The sequence below is a fragment of the Jaculus jaculus genome, chromosome 1, assembly GCF_020740685.1.
Source record: "Jaculus jaculus isolate mJacJac1 chromosome 1, mJacJac1.mat.Y.cur, whole genome shotgun sequence".
In the NCBI taxonomy this organism is placed as follows: Eukaryota; Metazoa; Chordata; class Mammalia; order Rodentia; family Dipodidae; genus Jaculus; species Jaculus jaculus.
This window is the reverse complement of record NC_059102.1, coordinates 331,423,885-331,447,949: the sequence shown is the minus strand read 5'-3', so window position 1 is coordinate 331,447,949 and position 24,065 is coordinate 331,423,885. Positions and strand designations below refer to the sequence as shown.

At 41.7% G+C, this 24,065-nt stretch overlaps 1 protein-coding gene across 5 annotated transcripts in view; it reads right to left on the bottom strand.

Annotated features, from left to right (window-relative positions):
* The window catches only part of Syt14 (synaptotagmin 14), a 222,330-nt gene that overhangs the window by 123,258 nt on the left and 75,007 nt on the right, over nt 1-24,065 (bottom strand). For all 5 annotated transcript variants that reach the window (XM_045142202.1, XM_045142203.1, XM_045142205.1 and 2 more), the window contains 2 exons: nt 17,507-17,671; nt 10,235-10,450 (listed from right to left, as the gene is read on the bottom strand). In XM_045142202.1, coding sequence (XP_044998137.1) covers nt 10,235-10,450; nt 17,507-17,671 — 381 coding nt within the window. The remainder of the gene's footprint in view (nt 1-10,234; nt 10,451-17,506; nt 17,672-24,065) is intronic.

The window sequence follows — 24,065 nt, the reverse complement described above, 5'->3', positions numbered from 1 at the left end:
TAAAGTGCTGGCCAGGCAAACATGAGGGCCGATGGCAAGGCATGACCGTAACCCAAGACCTGGGGAGGCAGAGCTAGAATCCCTGGAGCTTGCTGGTCTAGCCAGTCTCACCAAATTAGTGAGCTCTGGGCTCAGTGAAAACAAATACAGTGGAAAGCGACTAAGGAAGACACTCAACATTGCCCTCTGGCCCTCACACAAATGAATACATATGTTACACTTGCACACACACACATATAGACATGAAAACACATGCAAAAATAAAAAACACTAGTGATATCTGATTTGATCATTACATACTGCATATTTCTATCAAATGATCAAATAATACTTCACAAATTATGTATAGATATTATGTGGTGTCAAGTAAAATTTTTTGAATAATAATAAATGAAAATTATGAATAACTCTATGTAAAGCTTAATAACTTTAATACCTGAACCACTTCCTTTAAAGTTACAACCCACCACATGAAAGGAGAAATTGTTAATCTGGAATAGACTGATGTCTTTAAAAGACACTCAAAATTAATAACGTTCCCCAAACTGAAAGCTCAGGACACAGACAAGTTCATTGGTAAATTTAACAAATGTTTAAGGAATAAGTGAAACTAACTCTACAGTCTGTTCTAGAAAACAGAAGCAGAGAAAACACTTCCTAACTAATTCCATGAAACCAGCATCACTCTCCTGCTGAATCCTGAGACAGAGAGTACAAGAAAATTACAAGCCAGTATCTCGTAGAAGTACAAGAAAAATCCAAACAAGATATTAGCAAATGAAACTCAGCAATGCATAGAGTGAACGACACACTACAACCAAGTGGACTTTATTCCACTACTCCAGGTTGGGTTAAAACTTGAAGACAAATGTATATGATCTATCACATCAGTGAGCTAACAAAACAAAGCCACGTGGTGCTATGAACACATGGAGATACCAAACTCAAACTGTCTTCTCATGTTGATAAAGTTCACATTGCTGAGTTATGCAAAGCTGCTTGCTTTATACTAAACTTCTCACAAAAGCTCCTGCAAATGTCCTTTTCTCAGACCTTCCTAGACACCTGTGAACTCCAACATACAAAGCTGGGAGTTCTTACCAAATGAACCCTCACCTCCTTTTCTACAGACTTCTGTTAATGTTTAAAACCCAGAAATGGGAATAAATATGACTCAGGCTGAGATTCCCAATGCATTCTTCCTTATCCATTCTGGGTAGTTCTTACAAAAACTCTCCACCCTCTCCCATCCCCCACTATCTATTTTTTGGGAGGGAGGTTGGTTCTTTGAGGTAGGGTCTCACTCTATCCCAGGCTAACCTGGAATTCACTCTGTAGTCTCAAGGTGACCTCAAACTCAGGAATCCTCCTACCTCTGCTCCCGAGTGCTGGGATTAAAGGTGTGCACCACCACACCCAGCTTTCCCCACTATTTTGCTCTGGAAGAATGCAGGAGTTGACTGTAGGAAGTGTAGCAATAGGAATAAGGAGAAATGGCTGGCACTGTTTATTTTATATAACTTTTCCATGACTTGAGTCATACTTTTATATTTCTATGACTTTAATATATATTTTTATGTTAGTAAATCATTTTGAAAATCTTTCCTGGCTGAGCATGGTGGCATACACCTTTAATCCCAGCACTCAGGAGGAAGAGACAGGAGGATCACCATGACTTCAAGGCCAGCCTGAGCTGACATACAAATTCCAAGTCAACCTGGGCTACAGTAAGACCTTACCTCAAAAAACCAAACAATAAAAATCTTTCTTGAAAAGCTATAATTTTTTCTATCTAGGTATTTTAATATACTTGTTGAATCATTTTTGGAATTGAATGTTCCTATATCCAGACATTTATACTAATAAATAAAACAAAGAATCTAAGGGAAAAACAGGCTTCAAAGCTCCACCCTTCCTGGGAATCACTGCCCTTTCAACAATTAGCAACATCGCCATTTACCAAGAAAGAGAAAACTATGAGTGTCTGGGGAAAGAACGCAACAGGGTTTGCCTCACAAACATTATTTTCAGTACTCATGTAAATGCTGGGCATGGTGGCATGTGCCTATAGTTCCAGTGGTAGAGAGGCAGAGACAAACAGATCCCTAAAACTTGCTGGCCAGTGAGAGGCCCCATCTCAAGATTACCTGATGATGAAGCCCAAGGTTATCCTCTGGCTTCCACACATATGCATGTGAACCTGCACACATATATATGCACACACACACACAAATCTAAATATATCCAAGTAAAGAGAGCAAGGAGTAATCAAGAATTTCATACCATGTCAAAGAAATGATGGTTGTACTAGTGAATTTCTGCCAAACATTTAAAGATTATTTAATCAATCATTCTCAAATTTTTCCTGCCATACATGAAATTTCCCCTCCCCCCAAAAAAAACTGAAGAGGAAGAAAATTCCCTCATTTTGAGACCAGCATTACCAGGATATCAAAGCCAAAGACAAACAAAATCAAACAACATACTGCAGATCAATATCCTTCCTGAACACAGTGCAAACATCCTCAACAAAATACCAGCAAATTTCATTCCATGATCAAGTAAGATTTATTCCGTGAATGCAAAGACACACATAGCTCCACTGACACAATAAAGCACATTATCAGAACCATGGATAAAGCATTGTAATGGCTTGCATATACAATGTCCCCAAAGGCTTCTGTGTCAAAGACATGGTTGCCTGCTATGGGCTTTTGGAAAGTGATATGATCATAAGGAATGTCACCTCACCAGTGAACTAATACACTGATCCATTCCGAATTTGATGGCTTTAGTGGGAGGTCAAAACTGGGAGGAATTGAATCACTGGGATGTGCCCAGGAAAAATATATCTTGTCCCCGCAGCTGCCTTTAGGTGGACAGCTTTGTTCTGCCACACCCTTCTCCCCCATAATGCTCTGTCTTAAGACAAACCTAGAAATGGGGCCAAATGACCATGGACTGAAACATCTGAAACCATAAGTGAAAATAAATCATCCATTCTTGAAGTTAAGGGAAATTAAAGTTAGGGGTGATTGGGAACTAGTGTTCAGTGGATAGGCTGCAGAGATGGCTCAGTGGCTAACGGCATCTGTTTTCAAAGCCTTGGGGTTCATTTCCTCACAAAGTACAGCCTGTGTCTGCAGTTTGTTTGCAGTGGCAAGAAGTCCCAGAATACCAATTCTCTCACTCTTTCTCTCAAATAAATAAAAGTTTTAAAAACTTTAAAAAAAGAAGTTCCAAGTTTGCATGATGGTGAGGTACCTTACCAATACTGAACCATACACCAAAAATGTTTATAAAGTAAAGCTAATGTTACAAATATTTTACCACAATTAAAAAAAAAAACAGGGCTGCAGAGATGGCTCAGTGGCTAAAGCACTTGTCTGCAAAGCCTAAGGGAGCCCAGATTGATTCACCAGAACCCACATAAGGCCAGATGCACAAGGTGGTACATATGCATAGTTTGTTTGCAATGGATAGAGGCCCTGGTGTGCCCATTCTCTGTCTCTCTAATTCAATAAATAAACTTTTTAAAAAGAGAAAAAAAAACCTGATAGGATAGGGAATGAAATTTTGAGCCAAATTAGAACATAATGAACCTATGAGAAACACACCAGAGGTACCTAAACTACTCTAATTGTGGAGACAGAAAGCAGAGTACCAGGTGGTCATTGGGCCTGGGGAAGGGTGTGTTAGGATCAGGTTAAGATGTCAGCAGTAAGATGGTTGCAGAACAGTATGAACAGACACTACATTAAACTGTAGATTTAAAAAATTTAAAAAATAGGGCTGGAGAGATGGCTTAGCAGTTAAGCACTTGCCTGTGAAGCCTAAGGACCCCAGTTCAAGGCTCAATTCCCCAGGACCCACGTTAGCCAGATGCACAAGGGGGCGCACGCATCTGGAGTTCATTTGCAGTGGCTGGAGGCCCTGGCTTGCCCATTCTCTCTATCTGCACCTTTCTCTCTCTGTCTGTTGTTCTCAAATAAATAAATAAAAGTAAACAAAAATTTTTAAAAAATTTTAAATTAACTAAATTTCTAAAAACTGTAAATTTAAAAAAATTTAAATAGCTAAATTTTACCATAATAAAAATAAAAGAAAGAAATAATAATTCTACTTAACTAGGGATAGTCAATCCCATTACACAAAAATATATTCACAAAAGTGAGACATGATGGTGCGTGTCTTTAATTCCTGCACTTGGGAGGCTGAGTTAGGAGGATTAAGATGAGCTTGAAGCCAGCCAGGGGCTAGACTGGGTTACAGGACAGCCTGGGCTAAGAGTGAGAACTTGCCTCAAAATAGCAAAACAAAAACAAACATTCAGAGATGGTAAGATGGTTTAATGGATAAAACATTTGCTGCTCAAGCTGGAGTGCCTGAATTTGATCCCTAGACCCTCTGTATAAAGCAGACAGTCATGGTGGGCTTATATAATCTGGGTACCCTGACGCTGATGGCAAGATAGGATGTAGACACAGAATTTCTTGAAAGCTAATGCAAGCCCAGTAGAGAACAGCAGAGCAAGAACCCTGCCTAGAATGGGGTACACAGGTGAGAGTTGACCCAAAATGTGTCCTCTGACCTTTACATGTGCATTGTGGCATATGTGCGCCTGCATTCACACACGAACATATGGTCACATGCATACATACACACAAAAAATGATAAAGTAAAAAGTAAATACAATATATAAAATTCTAATAATGCAGTAAGACTTGATGATTTGGTCACATTTTAAAAGCAGACAGATTCAATCAATTAAGAATTCTTCAGCAGAGAAATATCACTGAACAAGAACTTGAAATGAAAGGATACATTTATCTTTCTATACTCTAAGCTACTAAATACATGTTTTTAAATATTTATTTATTTTGAGAGAAAGGAGGAGAGAGGGAAGAGAGAAAAGAAATGGGCGTGCCAGGGCCTCTAGCCACTGCAAACTAACTCCAGACACATGTTGCCACCTTGTGCATCTGGCTTATGTGGGTCCTGGAGAATTAAACCTGGGTCCTTTGGCTTTGCAGACAAGCACCTTAACCACTAGGCAATCTCTCCAACCCTAAATACATATTTTTTTTAAAGTATTTTGTGAGCTGGACGTGGTGGCACATGCCTTTAATCCCAGCACTCAGGAGGCAGAGGTAGGAGGAGCGCCATGAGTTCGAGGCCACCCTGACACTACATAGTGAATTTCAGGTCAGCCTGAGCTAGAGTGAAATCCTACCTTGGAAAACCAAAACAAAAAAGAAGTATTTTATGGGCTGGAGAAATGGCTCAGCAGTTAAGGCACTTGCCCACAAAGCCAGAGGCACCAAGTGATGCATGCATCTGGAGTGAGTTTGCAGCAGCTAGAAGCCCTGGTGTAACCATTCTCTCCCTCCCTCCCCGCCCTCTCGGGCATGGTGGCCCACACCTTTAATTACAGCACTTGGGAGGCTGAGGTAGGAGGACTGCTGTGAGTTCAAGGACAGCCTGAGACTACATAGTGAATTCAGGCTAGAGCAAGACTCTACCTTGAAAAACCAAAGAAAAAAAGAGGGCTTGCATACATTAAATTATCCCTAAATTAATAATGCTTATCCCATTTAAACTATGCTAACTCACTCTCCATTGGAGAATCTGTTCTTCTTTTTCAGAAGGTAGCGAGACTTCAGCCATGCCACAGCTGAATCCACAAAGGAATGGGGAGATGAGCAAGAGTGCTGCTTCCATGCTGTTCCTGATAATCAGGACCAGGGTGCAGGAGACAGACCCTGAGGACACTCAGCACCTACCAAAGCAGAGATCCAGAGGCTCCCAAGAGCTCATCACTGAAGTAGACTTAAAACTCACCCATAGGGGGAGGGAGGGCATTACCATGGGATATTGTTTATAATCATGGAAGCTGTTAATAAAAGAAAAAATTTTTAAAAAGCAACTTTAAAAACATGAAAAAGTATACTATAGGCACAGTCATCTGTAAATGCTCTCTATTCAGGTAAAGAGTTGCCTTTTTAAAAAAATAATTTTTTTGTTCATTTTTATTTATTTATTTGAGAGTGACAGAGCGAGAAAGAAAGAGAAAGAAGCACAGAGAGAGAGAGAATGGGCACGCCCAGGCCTCCAACCACTGCAAGCGAACTCCAGATGCATGCACCCCCTTGTGCATCTGGCTAACGTGGGTCCTGGGGAATCCAGCCTCGAACCAGGGTCCTTAAGGCTTCACAGGCAAGCACTTATCCGCTAAGCCGTCTCTCCAGCCCCAAGAGTTGCCTTTCTTTAAACAACAACAACAACAAAAATACCCTTACCCACCAAGGCTCAGGGAATTTTGTGGAAGAGGGGGTGGAAAGATTGTAAGAGCCACAGGTTGAGACACAGGCCCAGAGGCATCCCCTCCCCCAAATAACTGCTGCTCCCACAATGCATAAACCACAACCCCATAGGGAATACCTGTAACCCTACTGAGAAGCATCCCCAATGGAATAGGGATAGGGATGAAGGAAAAGAGGGTACCAACACATGACGTATCCATACGAAATATGTTATTAATAATAGTAACAAAAAACATTTTTAAAAAGTTGTTTGTGCTTGAGGTACTGGAGATCAAACAAGGCCCTGGGTGCGCCCTGTGAGCACTCTGCTACTGAGTGACATGCCCAGACCACTAATCATATTTTGCATCATAGATTTCTGGAAAACACAGGTAGAATTTTCACTGGTTATCTTCTTCACAAATTATGAAAATAAACAGAACAATCTTCATGAAACAGCCTAAATGCACCTAAAATAACAAGAATTTATTTATCTTAAGCCTTATTTAAAAAATCTTTAGGCCACATTTTAAAAATGTATGCTCTGGTGGCCCTAATTTTAAGATATCATCAAAATTAATTGCATGAAGCTATAAGAGGAGAAGAGAGATGAGTCTGCTGTTGTCTGGCCAAATGTATAGACTATGCTTATCAAACTGCACAGTAAGCACTTCTGTTAATGTTCACACCCTTATATTAATGCTACTCTCACTTTTGAGAGAATCTTGTCTTTTCAGATGGCATTCAGAAGGTATTATGGTGACTGAAAGAAATGACTGCAGTGCTCAGTACTGCAATACCTCTATCACACCTTCCAAGGTTCAGGGTCTAATGTGGAAGAGGTGGCAGAAAGAATGTAAGAGCCAAAGGAAGGGCAGGACTCCATACAACATGCTCCCTGCAGACACAAATGGCCTGCAAATCCACGGCCTCACAGTGCCTGACACTACCTGCATAAGACCATCATAAGAGGAAGAAAAGATCATGATATCAAAAGTAAGAGAGAGACTGATTGAGATGGGGAGGGGGTATGATAGAGAATGGAGTTTCAAAGGGTAAGTGGGGGGAGGGAGGGTATTACCATGGGGCACTTTTTATAATCATGGAAGTTAATAAAAAATAAAAGTAAAAATAAATAAAAAAGAAATTAATGAATTTGAGGATACCTAAAAATCAACTTACTCTGGAGTTTCATCAGTAACTTAGGGTAGAAATGAGTAGTGGAGTACAGGAGAGGTCCTACATATCTGAGATAATGAGAAACCTACGAGGTTTCCTAAAAGAATGACAGATTTCTGTCAGAGTACTTGATGACCCACCAAAGGTTAGTAGTAAGACCCTATTGCTGAAGACACCATATGCAGCTGACATGTAAAATGGAACAGCATGGCTGGAAGCCAGGAGAGAATCAGTCCCCAGACAGTCAGCATGTCTAGTGCCAGAAGGTACTACATGGGCGACTGGGGGAAACAACCAGTATCTGTCCAAGCAACTCATGGCCAACCTACTTAGTAGCAAATAACCTGTTGTGATGCCCACACAAGTGCAATAGTGGCACACAGCCATGGTGGGGAACCAATTGCTCTTGATTTGGTTAACTGATCCCCTCATTGGTATGAGACCCACAGCTGAAGCTGGGAAACAAGTCAGAACCATATCCAAACATAAGCCCACTCTACAATAAAGTCAAGCTACCATAAATCATGGGCTACAAGAGGGCCTACACCAAAAAAAAAAAAAAAACAAAGTAAGGGTTATCTCATTTGTCCTGGTGCTAACTTACTCTCCGTTGGAGAATCTGCTTCTCTTTTTCAGATAGATGTAGATCCTAAGGAGAGAGCTACCCCATCATACCTCAAAAGGGCCCTGACTGAAACTAAGAAAAATTGGCAAAACAAGCAAGGGTGCTGTTTTCTTGGTGAACCAGATACCAGCACAAGGGGGAAGGAGATCAACACAGAGAAAAATCAACTCATACCAAATCAGATAGCCAGACACCCAGGCCCCCAACACCTCATCACTGAAGCAGACCAAAAAGGAACCCAACATGGCTCAGGGAAATTTTGTAGAAGAGGGGGAGGAAAGAATGTCAGAGCTACATGTTGTGTCATGATATGCAGAGAAATTTATCTTACCCATAACTGAGGGCTAACTCCACAATGCATGACCCATATGCCTCAACAAGGGGGGGGGGGGGCAATGAGGGTAGGTCACGGATGAGCCTAATAATGGTACCAATCTGCCTGTACTTGCAGAATAGAAAACTAATTTAAAAAACAAAAGATAGCAACTCTCAGGCTCTGGCACTAGTTTTAAGGTTGAGGGCAAGAACACAGAGGCACTAAGGTGATGCCACTGCTCCTCCCCGAGGCCACTGGTCACCGAGAATTAAAGGACTGCAGAGGGGAAGCCAGCAGTCAAGACAGAAGAAACCAATACGAGGGAAGAAGGCATGGCTAGAGGAAAGTCTACTGAGCCTACAGAGTTCAGGTCAGGGATGGCAGGCACAGGCTTGCTCGTGGCTGCCACTCCCACCACCACCATGATTCTCATGGCTGCTGTCTGCAACCTCACTGACTGGCTACTTACCTACCAATGTCAGACACTAGTCAAAAACTACCACGTCTGCCACTTGATATTCACAGTCACTTTACCAGGTAAATATTGCCCACATTTTAGGTATGATAAAATATGTAAAAACAATTATATGTCACAGGATAGGGCCAGAATGCCAGCTGGGATTGGATCTACAATCTGTTGAGTTTATTGTTCATGTGCCAGAGGTATGTATAATGCAGGGTTGGCCTTACTGCTTTGAACTATTCAATGATCTTGGTAAGTACATGTCTTGTGTCTCTACTACTACAAAGACATTTTTCAGAGCAGGGGTCCCATCTAATATTCTTTATTTCTTTGACTGCATCTCATAATGAGCACCCTGTCTGATAAAATTTCAGTATTTGGCTCACTTATCATTACAGCTGCATACCAACAGAAAGAAAAATGAGGAGCACCAATCTTTACTTAACATGAATCCAAGCAAAAACAGGTCATCTGGCTCATTCAACTTCTTGTAACTTGGGCTAGAACTTAAAAGTCAACAGTAAGAGGCCTACAATATAAATCACAGCTACAAATCAAAGCTAACCCTGCGTGTGTATGTGATAAGCTTGATGTCTATTATATATTATTCTCTTCTGGGTAGAAATAAAAGAATCACTGTGAGAAGTCATTCTATCAAGCAGATGAACAATGTATTCAAATATGGAAACAAATATGCTGTGACAAAAGAACCTTTACAGAAAGGCAGGAAATGCCCATGAATGGCCTTGCACCTTGTACACAGGCTTTGTTCTGGAGTTCATGACAGCATTAAAGTGAGCCATCTACTGACAAGTCAGCCCTGATATCACTGTGGCCCAAGAATCCCTCAAAAAGCATTGACAGCAATTTAACACTGCACCAGTGCTCAGCAAGCCCGCAGAGTTTACTGTCTCTCACAAAACAGAGTGCCGCATCTCTGCTGGATGCGCAACAAAGCTGGGGCCAGAGCGAATGAAGACGAACACACGTGCACAGTGGATTCACAGGGGAGTCAGCAACGTGAGGGGTGTGGAGCCCATCAGCTTAGAACTGAGGGCACCTGCGCAACGCTGCAGTCACACCTTCATTTCTGCAACATCAAGCACGTGCTCATGTGACATAAGAGCTACTCTATATTACTTGGGTTATTTGATGTTTTGCTTTTGGGTGTTTTAGAGCTGGTTTTCATTTCTAGCTTCTGTCTAAAGATTCCAACCTAAAATAACTAAATTCCCAGGTGTGTGACTCCACTGTATGGTACAGGCTACTTTGGTGAGCAAACATAGATGCCTAGAATTTTAGACAAACTCACATAACAGTGTGCCATTGCAAAGGATAAACATTCTTACCTTCATCTACTGACGCCTCACTACTGTAGCCATCATACTCCGCAGATAAAGGACTATACTTCTGCCTTGTTTCCCAAGCATAGCTCTTTTGTCTACAATCTACAAATGGCAGTCTTGAGCTGCGTGCTCTGGACAGGGCCTCGTGGTATCTGCCCAGTGCCTCTTCTTCACTTTCAGAGGATGAGCCAGGCTCACCTCTGTCCACGTAGGAATTATCTGTTTGGGATGGCAAGGAAATGAAACAAGAATCTTACATATGAAAGTATGACAAATTAATTAATGTGTTATATGAACATACACACATGCAAGCAGATGCACAAGTAGCAGCTAGTATGCATGTCAGCACACAGAAGCCAGTTAAAGACAAAGTAATCCTTAAAATAGCTACTGAAACTGGAGAATGCCTTAACCAAATTTAAGGCATAGTTTGTATGTGTATATGTACACATGTGAGCACAAATGTGTACATACATAATCTGAATCTTCAGCTTTTGAGAATTATAATTTTTCACGAACATGACTAATCATGTGATTTTTGCTTTAATAGAACAAACCAATTTTGCTTTTTTTTGGGGGGGGGTTTTCAAGGCTGACCTGGAATTCACTATGTAGTCTCAGGGCAACTTGCATATTCTAATGACACAAATAGTGAATCACAGGGATTTCTTGACCTTGTTAGGTATAAAGGAAGTTACAGTGCTCGCCATGTTGCCCCAGTGTTCACAGGATCAGTTGTAAGCACTGCCCAATGCACATGAATCCCATTCAAACTGTGTTCAAGACACATTTCTGAGTTCCATTTTGGCTTATATTTCAGACACTGACAAGGCTCAGCACTACCAGGAGAAAGACATGGACAGTCATAACCACTGGCCAGAGAAAAGTTAGTACAAGTTTATTAAAGAGCAAATTCGCAAAACTTATATAACATCTAATTTTGAAATCTTTGACCCATTCCTAGGAAACTTGTCAAGCCATTTAGGTTCATGAAAATAATAAGTGAACAAGGATATATATATATATCTTCTCAATATATGTTAATAGCAAAAGAAAAACAAAATAACGTATAACCCACAGGTCCATCAGTGGGTCTTGGTTAGGCAAGTGCTGACATATCAGCACAATAGTACGTACTACAAACTGGACAGGTCAACAGTGAGTAAGTTACAAGGAAAGGGTTACACCATCAAGTTAAGGGAAGAGAAGGCTACAGAATAGAAAGTGTGGTTCATTTAACATATGTGTGTGTGTGTGTGTGTGTGTGTGTGTGTGTGTGTGTGTATACCTACATATATATATGTGTGCGTGCGTGTGTGCGCGCGTGTGTGTACATGCGCGCACACACACACAGTGCCCACAGTTCTACATACAATCTATACACCCAGACATGCAATAGGATTCTGGAAGGATAACATTGAGCTACTAACATTACCAGTGAAAGGTAAGATGGCTAGGAAAATTTTGCCTAAGTAAACCTAAATTTTAAGCAAATTTTTGAGATATAAATTTAGTATTATTTTTTAAAGTAGCTGGGCATGGTGGCACACACCTTTAATTCCAGCTCTCAGGAGGCAGGGGCAGAGGCAGAGGCAGAGGCAGGTGGACTGCTGTGAGTTCAAGGCCACCCTGAGACTACATAGTGAATCCCAAGTTAGCCTGGGCTAGAGAGCAAGACCCTGCCTTGAACAAAAAAGAAAAAGAAAAAGAAAGCAGTAGCAGGTACAGCTCATTCATGAAGTCACAGCAAGTTGCGCCTAACATACAGCAGATGTGTCTATTTAAATTTGAAGTAAACTGTAAACAATCTGAAATCCACTGTGTAAGCCCACAGGGCACAGAGTCATGTGGTGGGTGGTCACTCCATGGAACACTGAGATCTGCACACTTTGCCACCCACAGTTTGAATGAACAGCACTCAAGTGAAAGCAGAGCTGGTCCAGGCACCCAACTCGAGTGAGTGCTTATGCAATACCAAAGCAGGACCTCACAGCAGCAGGAAGGTTGCAAGTCACTCGCAGGGAGTACCTACATAACCAAACCTCATCAGCTCCAGAGCCTTCCAGTCAGAAGCAGAAGGAAACATTTCTCTTTCCAACCTTCTAGCCCTGTGAGAGAACCTAGAACACAGGCTCTAAGCACATGACAGAACAGCTATGGTCACGGGAAGACGGCATGTTTGAAGTTAGTACTAATCTAGTCTGGAATACACAAGGGCTATTTGGTTACTTTGAAGTCTCAGGTGCTTCTTTGATGAAACAAAGCAAAAACAACCTTAAAATCTTGTAATGTACGTTTTCTGATACCTGTCCTATGGTTGGATAACATGTAAACTCTGTTACTTTATTTCTTTATAAGTTATATACTTAACAGAACTAAGCCTAGACTACTGAAGCCTACTGAATCTGATGTTCAAAAGCTGCTATAAGAATGACCTATGGGCATATTGTCACAAAATGGAATTTTTTTTTGAATTTTTTTGTTCATTTTTACTTATTTGAGAGTGACAGAGAAAGAGGCAGATAGAGAGAGAGAGAGAAAGAATGGGCACGCCAGGGTCTCCAGCCACTGCAAATGAATTCCAGATGCATGCGCCCCCTTGTGCATCTGGCTAACGTGGGTCCTAAGGAATCGAGCCTCAAACCGGGGTCCTTAGGCTTCACAAGCAAGCGCTTAACCGCTAAGCCATCTCTCCAGCCCTAGAATTTCTTTTTAATGACCCATCTACCCTAAGTCAGCCTCCCTTGTGCCATTTATAGTTGAAAAATGATCAATTTGCAGAAGACTTCCACTCTGGATGAGCCATGCAACAAAACTTAAAACTCCTCACTTTCTCTGCTGCTGAGGGCTTTACCATAGTTGTTTGGTATTTTATAAGGATCAGAGTTTACAGAATTATTACAGGTGTATATTTTAAAAGCAAAACAAGTGTATTTTTGGCCTGTGAGCCTATCAGTAATAGTGGAAATGACAAGGACTACCAGCAGTAATTATCAGCAGCATGAATGGCAATGATGCTTTAAGAATTGTCACAAATATTGTGAGTGAACACTATAAATATCCAGAATCTTAATTCTATATAGGAAACTCATGAATACTAATGCATTGCTCATGTGTACTCATTATGAGCTGAGCAGTCATGCAGCAGTTGTAATGTATGGCTAAATGAACGACGACATGCCCAAAAGAATGCTGCTCACACAGAAATCGAAACCATCCATAAGGATGCTCACTGGAGTAAATCTGGAGAGCAATGAGGGCGCATAACCAACTCACCACTTAGTTTTGAAAATGTAAAAAAAAGGCTGGAGAGACGGTTCAGTGGTTAAAGGTACTTGACTGCAAAGCCTAATGGTCCAGGTTCAATTCCACAGTACCCACATAAAGCCAGATGCACAAAGTGGTGCATGCATCTGGAGTTTGTTTAAGTGGCAAGAGACCATGGTGTGCCAATTCCCACCCTGTCTCTCTCTCTGATTGCAAATAAACTAAAAAATATATTTTAAAGTAAAATCATTAAAAACAAGCACATCACACTAAATAAACTCCAACTAATGTATGCTTATAACATAAAAAAATTATGGAATTCCACTAAGAAAACTTAGAAGCCGGGTATGGTGATTCACACCTGTAATCATAGCACCTGGGAGACTAAATTAGGAAGATTGCAAGTTCAGGATCAGCCTGGGCTACAGTGAGGTTCAGGCCCACACAAGCACCATAGTGAGAATCTGTCTCAAAGGAAGCAAAACAACAAACAAAATGAGAAAACAAGAAAAAGAAAGAAAAGGAAAATTCATACTGCTGAAAAATTAGTTAAATAACATGACCTTGAAATGAATGTGAAAAACAAAAACTAAATGGCTTTAAAAATATTTCCCAGTAAAAGGATTCAAAAAAATCTTTAAATTAGATATATAGATATGGACTGGAAAGTTGGGAAGTTTGAATGTTTTCCTAATTAAAAAAAAAAAAATGAAGAGAAAACGGAATCACTCAAACCATCATCAGGAGACCTCACCTTTTTGGGGTAGTATCTTAGAATATCTGTCAACTTTACTCTGTGCTGCTCCTCTCCCATTGGAACGGGCTTCGTGCTTCCTAGTTCTCGGGTCTCCTTTCACTCTGTGGTAGCTGACTGGGTTTATTTGTTCTTTGGTTTTCCCAGGATACTCATCTCTAGGATATGTGGGTAGAGTTTGACCCCAATCTTCTCTCCTAACAGACTTCTGTGTCCTATGTCTGTAGCTCCTCACAACAGCCTCTGGAGAACACGCACTTTCAGAACACTCTCTCCCTCTGGGTCCTTCTTCTCGTTTGGTCTGCTTCTCAGCCTTGGCATAAACAGAGCACCCAAAGGCACCAAGATGCCTGTTTTTCTCCTGGTCTCCTCCCACACAGAAGGGGTGGGGCCCAATGTGCTCCTGGACTTGACAATGGTCTGCAGCCAGGCCCTTCTGAATACATGGTGTGGGTGTTCCCATGGTGGCATTCTGGCCTCCTTTCATGTCTTGGTGTCTTCTCACCTCCTGTAAGCCTCTCTTACCCATCTGGGAGACCACTGATCTGTTTAGTTCCTGTATGTCGGCCCTGGGGTCCTGTTTGACAACTGACATCACACCACTGCTCACAGGGGCTCCCAAAGCAGACATAACTGCAGCTCCAGTTTCTTCATATCCTAATGGGGTCTGCAGCCCATCACTGTTATAAAAATCTACTCCTTGTTCTGGCTTTTGTGGAGCTGCAGTGTTGTAAGTGCTTTGCTTTGCTCTGTACTCAAAATTAGCATGTGTTTTCTGATGAGAAGACGGTGTGAAGCCCTCTGGCGGCATGGCACTATTTGGTGCAGAGCACTCGCCAGGCTCTCCTGCTACGGAGCTAGCCCCTGGGCGCAAGCCCTGCATCATGTTTGCTACCGGCCCCGTCACGGAGTCAGTGAGTGCACAGCTGACCTCCCCCACAGCAGCGCTCAAGTCCTCCACAGCACTGCTGATCGTGTCCACCAGGGAGGACACCGACGGCAAAATCGGCTGAAAATGTTTGAAAAATGCCATTTTCCAATTCTCTGTTCCTATAAGGTGCAATAATAGAATTTCCTCTTCTCAAAATATCAACTACTTTGGAATGTGAATTTAGTATTTACTTACATGTTGCTATTCATGAGCTCATTTCATTACTATTTCACACGGCATCTTTAAATCTCTCTGAAAATGCACCATGCATTGGAAGAAATGTGTCCAAGTAAAACGACTTTTCCAAAAAGGGGGAAAAAAAAATCAAAGCACTTGGTTTAAATGCAATGAAATTGTTTCCCATTCCACAGCTATCAAAACAGCAGCAAGAACACACCTCCCTCAATACTACTGGTTTACTCTATACCTGGAAGAAGAAGTAGGAAAAGGGTTTTATTATGTGACTTTGGCTCACTTACTAAGAGAGTCTACATAGGGAATCACCCTTTTACAAACTGCCAGTATTGCAAATAAAAAACATATTAAGAGGAAAATATCTAGATGATTCGTATGGAGGGAAGACAGGATGGAGGACAGGGTCACTGCCCGGTGGCACATGCAAGCCTGAGTCCCACTTGGGCACTGTCCAGTGGCACACACAAGTCTGCATCTCACGTGGCTTCTGTCATCCTATGAACCAAGCAGGAGCAGACAACACTCAGAACAGGGAAAAGGCTCTGAGACCCTTTCCTGGGTTCTCCAGACCACATTCCCTTCACAGAGGCAGGAAGGGCTGCTGCTCCGGCACTCTGTCGCATACAGGTGCTGAGGGGTCTGCAAAGGCTGAGGACAGACTCAGGACAAAGCAGGCATCATGTTACAACAGATCTAGGCCAGTCAGCACAGAGCTGTGAAACATGCAGGACAGTGTTACCATCTCCCCAAACTTCTTTTTAGTTAGAAAAACACAGGATTTCTCTTTTTTTTTTTTAATTAAAAATGTTACTTATAAAAAAGTCAAAAACTAAAAATGTTACTTATGCTGAGCATGGTAGCACATGCCTTTAATCCCAGCACTCAGGAGGCAAAAGTAAGAGGATTGCCATGAGTTCAAGGCCACCCTGAGACTACATAGTGAATTCCAGGTCAGCCTGGGTTAGAGCGAGACCCTACCTTGAAAAACCAAAAAGCAAAAAACAAGATGTTACTTAAATTAACATGTAATAGCCTTAGTGCCTTGGATAGAGGCTATGGATATAGCTCAGTGGCAGAACACTTGCCTAACATATGCAAAGGCTGATTTCAAGCCCCAGGAACACCCTATACCAAAGGAAAATAAAAAAGAATAAAAATTCTTTCCTGTTATTATTTATGTAAGCTTTTTCAATAATTTTTTGCTTGTATGTGGTATTCACGTGTCTGTTACGCATGCTCATTTGTGTATGGGTGCAAATTTGGGAGCACAGGGGTATGGGGTCCAGAAATTTAAAAGTTGGGTGTTTCCTCGACTGCTTTCTATCTTATAATTAAGACGGGGTTCTTTTTGACGGACTGAACCTCGAGCTCTCCAATTTGGCTCTAGTAAGACCCAGGGATCCTCCCATGTCCAACTCTCCAGCTCTGGGATGACAAGTGCACACCACCATGCCCACCTCTTACATGTGTGCTGGGGATCCGAACTCAGATCCTCATGCCTACATGGTAAGCACTTCCCTGGATGAACCATCTCCCCAGGCCTTCTGAAGGCAATATTTTTAAAAATGCTTCTCCAGAAAAGGGAATGAACACAATCAGTACCCTCACCTTTCCTAGGATGTAGAGATGCTGGGGATGAGATGCTGATGGTGTCAAGGGAGGAACCACCAGAATGAAAGTCTACGCTCTTACAAGGGAAAAACAACCCCAACACCAGAATCACCCACCAGCCAAGATTAAATGGCAGGTGAAGTCAAAGGGCAAGTTGTATCAAGAGCCATGGGGAGAGTCTCCAGAGAGCTGGATGCACAAGGAGCTCAGGCTGCATAAAGTGTCACAATTCCTTCTTCTAAACTCCGTATCTGTTCATAGTATAGTCTCAACAGGACAGCTTACAAATGAAAAGTGAAACATTTTGAGCAGCAGACAGTTCACCTTTATGCAGCACCTCAGCAATTTTTGAACAGAAGGATAACCTGAGCATAAGTTTCTTAAGGAGCCCTTTCATTCCTACAGAGTGCAAATGCTAAGTTTACTACTTGTCAAGGCCAACCTTTTTATGGTATATATTGACATAAATAAGAGTAACACTGATTTCTTCTTAAAGCAACAGCTGTGTTATACTTACATGTTCTTTCTTGTGAGGTCTCTCTTGTACTGTATCCCGACCCCAGGTCTGGAAACCCTCCGACGTCTTCAGAACAGAGCTTCTTGTGAGCATAGAGGAAGAGCAGCAGCATCAGGACAGCGAGCACCCCGACTGCAGACAGAAACCCAGCGGCCTCTGGAGAGACTGCAAAGAAGAGGTCACAGTTGTGAACACCGTCCTCCTGTGAGCTGCGAGGAGGGACGTCCCCACATGTGAGCTAGATGCTGCCTTCTTTAATTATTTCTGTATTGTCAGAGTTAAAATGTTTACAGGAACAACAAACAGCAAACATTAAGGATAACTGCCCAATATATTCAAAAGCATTCAAATTTTTGCAATGTTTCTCAAAAAATTATATTGAAATAATTTTAAAATAAAAAGCAAGAGTCTAGAAAATAGGTGGTTAGCAAGTATTCAATCAATTAAGAGTGTTTTTTAAAGTTTAACAGAATTAGAAATAATTATTTCCTGAAAACATGTCCATTATTCCCTCTCAGTGCTCCTGGTCCTTTGTCACTAGGTCCTGTCGTCCCGAAGTTGGCATGTGAGGACTCTCCTTCTCCAGGCAGACAGATCTCCTCCACTGTCTCAGAACAGCAAAGTTCAATTTTTGGTTTTGCTCATCCTCTCCCCTGGCTAATTCTTCTATGCAATATCCCCCATGCATACCTTCAACCAACATTTCTGAAGCACCAGCCCTGCAGAGGCATTATTAAGCGCGGCAAGACCTGCCTGCAGAAGAGCAGGCTGGCGAGAAACACTGGGCCACTTAGCCCAGCACTGAAGGGCTAGGTGAGCTTCTCTGAAAGTTATGGCTTCTATGCCTATGTTTCAAGAATTCTTAGGACAGATAACACCATCCAAAGCTGAAGTAAAGTGTGTGACCCTTAGAAAAAGGACATCACAGTAGACTTCAGAATGGCATGGAACCAGGTTTGGATGGTCGACCGGAGTGAAAAGAATTTGATCCCAAAAGAATACCTACCGCTACCCACAGGGGTTAGAGACAGTGAGAACAAGCATTCTTCTCCAGCCTTTCTGGGTCCCCAGTGACCTCCTTTCCTTCAGTTTTCCCATTAGTCTGTCACCACGCAGATCACTTGGAATTAAGCAGGAACCACATTTCTGTGTCCCCAGTACCTTGCAGGTTATTGGTGCAAATGAATTCCAAGTCTCAAACATGCCCTGGGAACTATAACCTGCTTTCTCCCCTATCACTCCAACAGCTCCAACCATGTCATATTTTAGGCAGAAAACATCATGTGTTGAAAATGAGGTCACCAATTGGTCAATGATGAGAGCTTTCATCTGCTAGCTTTCATTATTTATGAAGCCAGGCATACCACGAGTACAACAGTATGACATTACAGTCTATTCAAAGCTGGGTCAGCAGCGTTGCTGTGGAGATAAAGCAGAAATGCCTTCAGAACGCAAGAGCAATGAGAGCAGAGATGTGGTAGCCACAAGAGCATACAGCACACACTGTGTGTGTTCATCTTTAAGCACTTTTGGGGTACTAACTCAGTCTTCACCAAGACCCTGCACCAGCCCCAATATAAAGTGGGCCAGAGAGACCCACGTGCCCAGAGCTCAGGCCTGCTGCCCACACTGCTTTCCCTTGGTGCTCGTCCACGCTAGTGCTCTCGTCTTCCCTCCTGCCTCCTGTGCTGCCTTTTCCTGTCCCTTGCCTCACTGCTTACTCCCGTGTTGTTCCACTGTCTTCCTCTTCCATCGTATGAAGGGCGAACTCAGCTGGGAAGCACTGAGTCTACGTATAGTAGTGCACACTACAACCGAAGCAGGAATGGAAGCAGCTGGGACACACAAAACCACCACCCGAGTCACTAAGTGGTTCACAGAGAAAAACAGCTCAAAAGACTACTAGGAACACTATAAATGGAAACGGGCAGGTGGAAAAGCATGGCCTAAGTCAGGACTGATGGACACAGTATTCTAAAGGCTCAGAAGAATGATAGTCATGGCTGTCACATTCACTTGTGTCCTCTGTGCACCTATGAGCACCAAGCAGCTAGCAATAAACTTGAATGAGTGAAGAAGTGAGTGAGACACATCATGCAATTCAGAAAGGCCAAGCTTGGGAAATGGCTCAGTGAGTTAAGAGTTTGCTGTACACAAGTGAATACCTGCGTTCCATGTGAAAGTTAGATGTGGTAGCATGAACATCTGTCATGCCAGTGCTGCTACTCTAAGATGGGAGAGTCTCCAGGAGCTCATGGGCCAGCTAGTGTGCTGTAGGAAGCAGTGAGCAAGAAACCCTACCTCAAAGAGAAAGGTAAGGACTAACACCCCAGGCTGTCCTGTGATGTCCACGCCTACCCCATGGCATGTAAGTATCTGCCCATCAGTGTACACTCTCATACTCATGGAAAGACAAGAGTTTTGTAATGTAAAAAGAATATAGGCTGGAGAAGTGGTTTAGTGGTTAAGGCACTTGCCTGCAAAGCCAAAGGACCCAGGTTCAATTCTCCAGGACCCACATAAGCCAGATGCACAAGGTGGCACATGTATCTGGAGTTTGTTTGCAATGGCTGTAGGCCCTGGCACACTCATTTTCTCTCTCTCTCTCTCTCTCTCTCTCAAATAAATAAATAATAAAAGATTTTTGAAAAGAAAGAAAGAATACAATGTGGGCACTATAACTGAATATGAAAGCAAGCTCCAAACTGTCAAAGAACCTTTGATATCATCCTAAAGATTCTGTACTTGAGAAGCAACATGGTTACAAGCTTGCCTTGAAGAACTACATTAATTAAAATAATAAGAAAATGGAGTAAGGCAAGGATTCAATAATCCTAAGACAATAACTAAACAAAGCAATAGCAGTGGTGGCAGAGAGAGGGGCGAGTTCTAGTCTTTGTTCAAAGATCAACACTGGTTATCGCCTGGCTACAGATGAGGTGGATGCTGGGACAGCTCTCTTCTTCACCGGACACAGGTCACTAACCAGAATGAGGACTACAGGGAAAGGCACGACATGGAAGCCAGGGCAGGGAGAAAACAGACGGTCATCTGCTCCCTCGTGAAAGGTAAGGCCTTTCCCTTTGACTCCTCTTCATCCACCTGAAGATTTTCAATCACATAATAAAACCAACGTGACAGACGCAGGTGTGAGGCTCCCTTTACGGTAAATCTTGATTAAAAACTTTCAGATAAATATATATACTGTCATCCTGGACAAACAGAAACTTTCCCCACTAGGAAAACATAAAATAGGTCTGCTATAAATATAATGGTCACACAACTCCCATTTTATCCATCACCGGGGAAAATATGCAGTCACTACTGGGATGATTCAGAAATCCATCGAAGTGTCAGGGGTGACAGCTGAATGCTCTGCACTAGATGAGACACCTGTATCCCTCCTGCCAGGCCTCAGAGAATGTTGGCAGAGGAGGTGGCGGAAAGGAGATTAACACTGCTCTCACCACTGGCCACAGATACTTCTTGTTGCAGGTGGCAGGGGAGGCCAAAAAATTGTCAGAGAGCTCAGCACAAATGTGACATCTCCACCAGACACCAGAGGGCCTGGGGAACATGGCAGAAGCAGGGAGCAGAATGAATTTAAGAGTCACAGTGTGAGGAGGAGGACTTGCAGTGCCATCCTCCGAACATGAAGTGACTGGTGCATTCATTACCTCCACCAGACTTGTGCAATCCAGAGGAGACCATCAATATTTGACACTGATGATAGAGGAGGACAAAAAGAATGAAACAGCAGAATAGAAGGACTACTTGGAAAGAGGAGGGGGTTCCATGAAATGGAGGAAGGAAGATAAAAGACAATAGTGAGAATGGGAGGGGATTATTATCAAATTACAGTATATTTCTATACAAAAATTCTCAATGAAAATAAAAAATAGCAATTCAACTTTCTTAAAATACATATGGCAGATTTAAAACTAAAGGCATAATTATTTCTAGTCAACAGTTTGCAAAGAATTTTTTTAAAAATATTTTTGTTGGGGCTGGAGAGATGGCTTAGTGGTTAAGGCACTTGCCTGAGAAGCCTAAGGACGCAGGTTCAATTCCCCAGGACCCATGTAAGCCAGATGCACAAGGTGGTGCATGCGTCTGGAGTTCATTTGCAGTGGCTGAAGGCTCTGGCAAGTCTATTCTCTTTATCTGCCTCTTTCTCTCTCTCTCTCAAATAAATGATAACATTTAAAATGAAAAGAGCACAAGGCATAGTAATACTGCATCAGAAAAAACAGTAAGTTGAGTTTGTCCAAGATTTCAATATATGTGCTTGAAGGTCTGGGCAGCCATCTTTCTACTTAGAAACAAACATGTCTTTACAAAAAACAAACTTCAAAAAGACTTTTGTCACAATTCAAGTTTCAGTAATAGTAAAATTCATTTATTTTCTAGAGATAAGTTGATCACTCAAAAAAAGTCTTATGATAGTCAAAGCAAGAGCCAATCTGTATTAACTTTTGATACAAAATACATTTAAACTCTGTATGTTGTCACAAAAGGACATCTTCTAGGTAGTTTCTGAGAAAGAAAATGACAATATACAAGTAAGTATACAGGAAATAATTATTACACAAATGTTTTCTATTCTGGCTCATTTGTATCACCATTACACTAAATAAAATATGGTTATTATATCAAAGCAATGAATTATAGCTTAAGAATACACTTTACAAGACTATATTCTACACATTAATTATAATTCCAGTGCAGATGAAGAAAAGGTATCTATGCTTTGCAAGTCTTTAAACCAAGAGAGAAACAGCACAGCTTACCATGTGCATGACAAGGCGCAGATGGCTGACCTGTCCTGCTGAGCATGAAACTCATTCCCCTCCCTGTCATCACACTTTAATAATTCATTTTATAGAAGCAATGACATCTCTTGACCAAAATTGAACTAAGTCGTCAACTTTCCTCTTAACAGAAATATTTCTTTCTATTTATTAATATCTAAATACTTTTCTCATATTTTAATCAGAAAAAAAGCCTACAATTTGTTTCTGGTTTGGACATACAGAATTATCAGGTCAGGACTGTGAGAAATAAATTAGCAATAAAAAAGATTAATTTGTTTTAAGTTATCAATAGCATCTCAATTACACAAATTTGAACCCTATAATTTTTATGATATAAATGATGAAAAATTAGAAAGGTGATATTTAAGCACAGAAAGGAATGTGATAGACAGCTGTTAACTCTGGACTTTACCTTTTTAAAATGCAATCATTAAAAAGAGAATTACTGGGCTGGAGAGATTGCTTAGTGGTTAAGGTGCTTGCCTACAAAGCCAAAGGACCCAGGTTCAATTCCCCAGGACCCATGTAAGCCAGATGCACAAAGTGGTGCATGCATCTAGACTTCATTTGCAACAGCTGGAAGCCCTGGCATGCCCACCCCCCTTCCCCCCACCTCTTTCTCTGTCTCTCAAACAAAAAAATTAAAATGAAATATTAAAAAAAGAATTACTTATAAGTGATTATTGATCCACGGCTAGGTACCTAGGGATAAAGGAAGAAATGGATATGGACTCTACTCCTGGCAAAGCAACACCCTCTATAAGGAATGGTCACTTACTTCTCAGGCTCATAAACAGATGCCACTAAGTATACCTCACATGACCAACCATTGCAGTCTAAGCTGTATTTCCTACAAGTACAATGAAATAAATTGAAATTTTGTTCAAATATCCTAATAAAAGTTTTACCCTTGGAAAGCACCAAAAAACCCAAAATTTATTAAGTATAGAAAATCAAACATGCAATATATTTAAACCAAATACTTAACTGTCAGATGCCATAGTATGCAATACACTCATAATAATATAAGTAACTTATATAAAAGTTCTGCCAAACATTTGCTAGAAGTTTTTCTTTAAGAACAGTGTTCATCAAGTCTGCAGAATTACAATTACAATAAAGTTCAAGTTAAGATAAACTTATTTTCCCAAATAATCTCCCTATAGGAAAGCATACCTTGGGCTGAAGAGATAGCTGTGAGTCATGGACTTACTGCACAAATGTAAGGATCTGAGTTCAGATCCCAGCACCTATGTAAAGGCCAGGGGCAGCAGTGTGCACCCATAATTCCAGAACTGAGGAGGTGGAGGGAGAAAGATCCCTGGGGGCTCACTGGCTAGCGAGCCTAAATAAGTGCAAGAGCTCCAGGTAAGGGACCTTGTCTTGAGAAAAGTAAGATGGACAGCAACTAACAGACACACCTGATGATGTTCTCTAGTCTCCACAAGCTCTCTCTCTCTCTCTCTCTCTCACACACACACACACAGACACACACAAGCAATAACAGGCCCCCTTTCTTTAGAGTCAATAAGGCTAAGGACTAATTAGTTCCTGTGCATACCACAGTGATGGGCACAGCACATGGCAGCATGACATCGAACCCCCCCTTTTTGCTCTCCCTCTGCAGTCCTTCACTCATATTTGCAGCTGAGCTTGATACTTGTAGGATTTTAAAAGTCAACAGTAACTGCAGGAGGCTCCTGTAGCTAAGCCAATCTGTGATGTCACCCAGTTTCAGATACGCT